Source organism: Lucilia cuprina, chromosome 5, assembly GCF_022045245.1.
Source record: "Lucilia cuprina isolate Lc7/37 chromosome 5, ASM2204524v1, whole genome shotgun sequence".
Lineage (NCBI taxonomy): Eukaryota > Metazoa > Arthropoda > Insecta > Diptera > Calliphoridae > Lucilia > Lucilia cuprina.
Window position 1 is genome coordinate 53680532 of NC_060953.1, and position 6821 is coordinate 53687352.

General features: G+C 31.5%; 1 protein-coding gene across 1 annotated transcript; it reads left to right on the top strand.

Moving 5' to 3' along the window:
- The first annotated feature begins 3772 nt into the window (after positions 1-3772).
- LOC111690919 (basic helix-loop-helix neural transcription factor TAP) lies at positions 3773-6441 on the top strand. Its single transcript, XM_023453527.2, has one exon. It carries the CDS (start codon positions 3884-3886, stop codon positions 5294-5296), a length of 1413 nt encoding a protein of 470 aa, XP_023309295.2. The 5' UTR covers positions 3773-3883; the 3' UTR covers positions 5297-6441.
- Positions 6442-6821: the final 380 nt, after the last annotated feature.

Sequence of the window (6821 nt, forward strand, 5' to 3'; positions counted from 1 at the left end):
TTCACACTTAGTTACTGAGAATCAAGATCTCTTAACAGTTGTGTTAACAAAATAAGCACAAACACGTGTCAACAAGAAAAAAACACTAAAGCAAATATCTAGATATCATAATAATTTAATTATTAAACATAAATGACAAATAAACCGCCAAATGCAAATGCGATGATACCATTAATACCAAAGACCAAACACAAAAAATAAAAACCGACACATGTCAACACTTATTTAACTATTAAACTAACAACAACAAAATGCCCAACAAAACTTGATCTGTGACAATAGCAATGAATGAAACCACCCGCTGAATCACTCCAAGCACATCCACTATACACACGTGTCATGCTTACAGACAATTAGAAAAAGGGCTTTCGTTTTTCGCTTTTGAATAAATATCATTTGTTAAACGATATCAAAATGTTTTAACGCAAATATTTAAAGCCCTTGTAAGAGATAAAAGTCCTTGAGTCAAAAGGAGTAAGTAGGCAAAAGGAGTGGGCCAATGTATAGGAGTGTGTCAACACTTAGAACCCATTTAGCCGGTCATTGAGTAAGAAAACGGAAAATATTATTGCAACAGTTGCTTAAATGTTGCCGGTACTTGAAACCGCAAATTATGTTGTTAAAACACTGGTGGACACGTGTAGCCAATAAGGTTATAAAAGAAAGTGTTACAGTGTGTAAGGATTTATTTATTATTTATGTAAAATAATGATTAAAAATAATAGTTTTTTAAGGCATGAGGCTTATTTTTTACTTATTTAGCATTAAACTAAGAATAGTTAATATTTAAAAAAAAGTGCGCTGTATTTAAAAAAACATTAATCTCCTGGGAATATTTTTTTAAAAATTTATTAAGAAATTATAAAATAAACAAAGAAACAATTTAGCAGAGAGTGTGACTACAGTCTGGACTATATATTATATAGTCTAGTGTAGTACACAGTCTAGTCTAGTCTATAGTCTAGTTTATAGTCTAGTCTATAGTCTAGTCTATAGTCTTGTCTATAGTATAGTCTATAGTCTTGTCTATAGTCTAGTCTATAGTCTAGTTTATAGTCCAGTTTATAGTCTAGTCTGTAGTCTAGTCTATAGTCTAGTCTATAGTCTAGTCTATAGTCTAGTCTATAGTCTAGTCTATAGTCTAGTCTATAGTCTAGTCTATAGTCTAGTCTATAGTCTAGTCTATAGTCTAGTCTATAGTCTAGTCTATAGTCTAGTCTATAGTCTAGTCTATAGTCTAGTCTATAGTCTAGTCTATAGTCTAGTCTATAGTCTAGTCTATAGTCTGGTCTGTAGTCTAGTCTATAGTCTGGTCTGTAGTCCAGTCTATAGTCTAGGGTATAGTCTAATCTAAAGGCGAATGTAATCATTTTGTATTCTACTTTTCAGCCATGTTTATAGCCTAGTCTTAAGTTTCTGTCTTCATCAATCTTAAAAGTTCACTGTCAACAGGTTCGTAAGTAAAACAAGTTTAGCATTTAATCTCATACAAATGATTGAACATTAGCTCAACATATTGTCTATTGCCACAATTGAGAACATTTGTTAAGTTTTTCTTTATCACAAAATGTAAAACAATCAATATTGTTTTTTGTTCTCTCTCTCTCTCTCTTTCTCTTTTATTTTGCATAAAATAGTTATTCTGTGGTTAAGCTCAATCATTTTACGATATCAAAACAATGACTATATATGTATAACAGACAGATTACCCCGGGGTAAATAAAAAATTTTCGAGTAAATGAATTACTCGTATGTGTACACGTGGTAGTAAGTATATCTCAATATAAATAATAAGTCCACATAATGAATGAGGAATAAACATATAGGAAATGAGTAAACTTGACATTATAACGATGATGATGTTGATAATAATGCTCTTCAATGGTAAAGTTGTCGGTCTCACATTGATGAAAAACCAGCAAAAACAAATCGAAACAAGTTAAACAATTGAAATATAATGAAAGTCACCCTTAATATTAATGCAAGTTTGTTCTATTTCAATAAGCCCCCAAGGCGACAGTAATATGTCGCAATTATTTTCATGCCGAAATAAAAGCTTTCGCCTGAAATGAGAGGAATTTGGTGGAAATTATAAGGGCGAGTTAACGTTAACGAGAAATTTGAATTAGTTGACCAAATAGGAAAATTAAGAAAGACGACAGACCGTGCATAGTTAATTGCAATCCGGACTAACTAACTAACTTACTAACTTACTAACTTACTAACTTACTAACTTACTAACTTACTAACTAACTAACTAACTAACTAACTAACTAACTAACTAACTAACTAACTAACTAACTAACTAAATAACTAACTAACTAACTAACTAACTAACTAACTAACTAGCTAAATATCTAACTTTTTTGACTTTTAGTATTTTGTAAATAGTCGACTTTTTTCGAATTTTCCAATTATTCGACTTTTTCCGATGTTTCGACTCTTTTTACGTCTTTCGACTTTTTTTTTGGCTATTTGCCACTTTTTCCGACTGTGTTCGATTATTTCGACTACTTTTGACTTTTTCAGACTTTCCGACTATTTTTGACTTTTTGACTATTTTTCGACTTTTTCAGACTATTTTCGACTTTTTCGGACTTTATGGCTATTTTTGACTTTTTTTGACTTTTTAACTTTTTTGACTTTTCGACTTTTTTCACAGACGATAGTCGAGCTATAGACTTTTTTAGAACAAAATAGTCAACTTCGACATTTCGACTTTTTTCGACAAAAAGTCGATCGTTCGATTATTTAAAAGTCGATTTAAGGAACCCTACTATATATCTACCTACCTATCTATATATCTATCTATCTATCTATCTATCTATCTATCTATCTATCTATCTATCTATCTATCTATCTATCTATCTATCTATCTATCTATCTATCTATCTATCTATCTATCTATCTATCTATCTATCTATCTATCTATCTATCTATCTATCTATCTATCTATCTATCTATCTATCTATCTATCTATCTATCTATCTATCTATCTATCTATCTATTTTAAAAAGTTTCAAGTGAAGAAATTGCTGGGATAGATAACTAAACTGGATTAGAAGTCTGAGATATGATAGCCCCAGATTTATAATAATATGAGCTTGCATCGTCTTCTTTATAGTTCTAGTCTTATAGATTTCATACACATTAAGTAAGTTTTTGAAACCAGATATGAATCCAATCTTTGGGAAATTCTTGTTATGAGGTCTCTGGAAATCTAAATTAAGTTAGTCCAGTCCAATTTAAAGCCGATGTAAATAAAGTGTTTGGAAGCATTATATCATTTATTCAACAGCAGTTAAGTAATATTTTCATATTATGATGTATACGATTGTATACACTTGTTCCCACTTATTCCTATCATTATGCAAACCTAGGCGAGCATGCAATACCTAAACTTGATTAATTTTCCTACAGGGCATAGGCTGAAAAATCTCTTTGATCGTAAAAGGCTGCTGATTGGCTAAACATTCTAGTTGCTAGTAAAAGAGTTCTACAGCTCAGCCAAAAAGATTAAAGCAACAACATAGATGAAAACACAAAAAACCAACCCTCTCCATAGTAAGAGGATTTTAAATGGCGCCCTCACGACCACGACCAATACACACAGGGTTGGTCAAGTGAGGAACGCGACAATATAAAATACAAGTAACACCCTTTAAAGTTGTTTAGTTGGTTTATTCACGTGATGCGAGCAACAACAAACCGCTGTTGAAAATATAAAAATTTATAAAAAAAACAACAACAACAAAACAATGCTACAAGAAAAACGCGATAAATAAAAAAGAAAACAAGAATTAAAAAAACGAAATCCAAAAAAAGATAAAACCGTTATTAAAAGTGTAATACGAAAAGAAGAAAAAAAGAAAACGCTTTAAAAATGTCTTCGTGTTATAGCGGTTTTGAAGATCGTTCTTTTGATTTTCCCGAAGATGATGATAACTCTTCATTCGATAGTGGTTATGAAAAAAGTTTTGAAACCGCCAATGAGTGTCATATAAAACCGCGTAAATTAGTATTCGATAATTGTGGAGATTTTTACAACAATGCACCGGTTCAGGGAGATTTTACTGGACATTTACCTAACGGTTATAATAGCTTACCCATGGAGCATTCTTTGATACCAGGATTATTTGATACCGGCAGTAATCACAGCTCACGCAGTGGACGTACGCTTGTAGAACACATTATCAGCAAGGCACCACCAGATGATCTAGAGTTCTCACCGAAGCTGGGAGATCAAACATCAACGCCGAGTAAAAAATCTTCAGGCGAAAGTGGTGACGATCAACCAACTGAACCAAGACCAAAACGTAAATATGCCGTCGGCAAAAATCGTATGACACGATCACGCAGTCCTACACAGGTGGTGCGCATTAAGAAATTTCGCCGTATTAAGGCTAACGATCGTGAACGTAATCGCATGCATACGTTAAATGATGCCTTAGAACGTTTGCGTGTGACGTTGCCACAATTGCCGGAGGAAACGAAATTGACTAAAATTGAGATTTTACGTTTTGCCCACAATTATATATTTGCCTTGGAACAGGTTTTGGAAAGTGGTGGCACTTTAAATTTGGATTTAGAGAAATTACAGAATTTCACCTTAAGTGGTGAGAGAATAACTAAGGAACTATTTGATGCCATATTTGTTAATCCTCAACCGTATCCTATGATGGCAGCAGGTGGTTATATGGGTTTTGGCAGAATGCCTTATCCTCCCCATATGCCCTTCAATCAGACAACAGGTTTAGGAGTTGGATCTTCAGCTGTAGGAAGTACATATCAATCGAACTTTAATATGCAGCCTAATGTAACACCTAATCCCCACTCTTCAGCAAATCCAGGATTTACGCAACAAGATTTCTTAAGCAGTATGCGTCACTATAACAACCAACAATGCCACCAGTCTGAACGTCGAATCGATACAAATTTTTCACAAGAAAAATATGATCTATTTAAGGGCACATTTGAAGCAGCTGCTCAAATTAAACCTACAACCAATCTCTGTACACCCACTACCAATACAACGGGCTATGCGTCAATGAATGCGGGCTATAATAATGCTACATCTGCATCATCCGCACATATCACTGCCAGCACTCATTTACCCTCACAGACAACAGCTGTAACAGCTTCAAATGGATCTCCAGCAGAGTTACAATTCAATCATCATCAACATCATCATAATAGTAGTTTTTATACACAAACTCCACCATGGAAAGATTTTAATGAACAGGTGATTAATGTTGTAGGTCCATCCAAAGGTTATGCTCAATATGGAACTGTATAGCCGAAATTTCAAAAGGGTTTTCTTTTTATTTCTATATATTTTGCAATATAAGCTTTTCGCTAGAGCTTTTGATGGGTGTTTTGATAAAAGTTTAAGATATCAATTTTCTTATATAATATAATTTACGAGCGATATTTAAGAGATAGTTTCACTTTTGGAAGTTCTATTACATCTTAGTATTCAAAAAGATAATAATTACCTTCTGATAACTTAATCATAGGGTTGGTTAAAATCTTTCTGAAATTTTTTGCTAAAACCAAAAAAGCACTACTATCGGAATTCTGTTGGATTCTACAGCTCATTAAGGTTTCCATATTATAACTGAATCATAAGTTTCGATATAAAATTAGTGATCGCAAAACAATGGTCGCAAAATTCTCATTACGAATCCATATCATATACTGATCTTTTGAATCCGAAGGATCGTGTCTAATCCAATAAAGATTTGTGTCTTTTTTAAAGTTTTTAGATTTTATGGTGTGAAAACTGAAAGGGACAACAACTCTGAGAGAACTCTTGATCTCTTATTCAGATGTTCAAGTTCCTCATGTTCAAAATTTCGTATTCAAAATCCACTGAGCCAAGATACATATATTAGAAAAAAAGCTTTGGATTTTAATAATTCTCAAAGCTTTTTTGTATTCTCTGAATATCGGCAGTTCAGTCTAAAAGAGAAATAGATACTTTAAACTTTAAAACAATCGACCCTAGATTTTGATCCTATTATAAACTTTAATAAGCTTAAACAACTAACATTCAAAAGCTTTTAAGAAAATTGTAAGAATTTTATTGATAAAAATCGGCGTGATATATAATTATAAGATAGTTAAGTAAAAAAAATTATATACAACCAAACTTTTGGACTAAACAATAGTATGAGGTTTGTCTCTAATAACTACTAAAGATCACATTACAGTATTCTAAAGATATATAAATCTTTAGAACAATTGTAAAGAGATTTCAATCGCTTTCGAATGCCGTCTAATCTATAAAGATCACCTGAACTTTTAAGGCATTAAACTTAAATGAATTTAAAAGCTTGAAAAGTTTTAAATACTATTGTTTACATTCAAAGTTTATAAACAGGACTAAGGGAATTATTAACAGTCTTTAAAAGGTAAAAAATATTAATATACAAAAGTGATCTGCAGAATTGTTTAAAAAACAACTGTAAACATCTATTTTTTGTATATTAAAACTCCTAAAAAAACTGTAATAAACCCAAGTCAAAATAAATTATAAAAAAATATAAACAATTAAAAAAAAGTTATAATTTTATTAAATTTTAATAAAATTTTAATTTTTTTTACCAAAAATTATCTTTTTCATTTAGCATATTTCGCTGCTAAATGTAAGACATTAATTTTTCAACAAAGCACTTCATAAATCTGTTGTTTATCGATAAATTTCATTCTCTACAACAGATTTATCAAAGTTGTTTATTAAGCAAATATCTTAAGTCCCAAATAAAAATTCTCTTTTGCAAAAAATGTTAACAATTTTTAACAAAAGACAATTTTTATAT

Excerpts from the sequence above, each read along its gene's own strand:
- LOC111690919 (XM_023453527.2), top strand. The coding sequence starts at position 3,884 with ATGTCTTCGTGTTATAGCGGTTTTGAAGATCGTTCTTTTGATTTTCCC.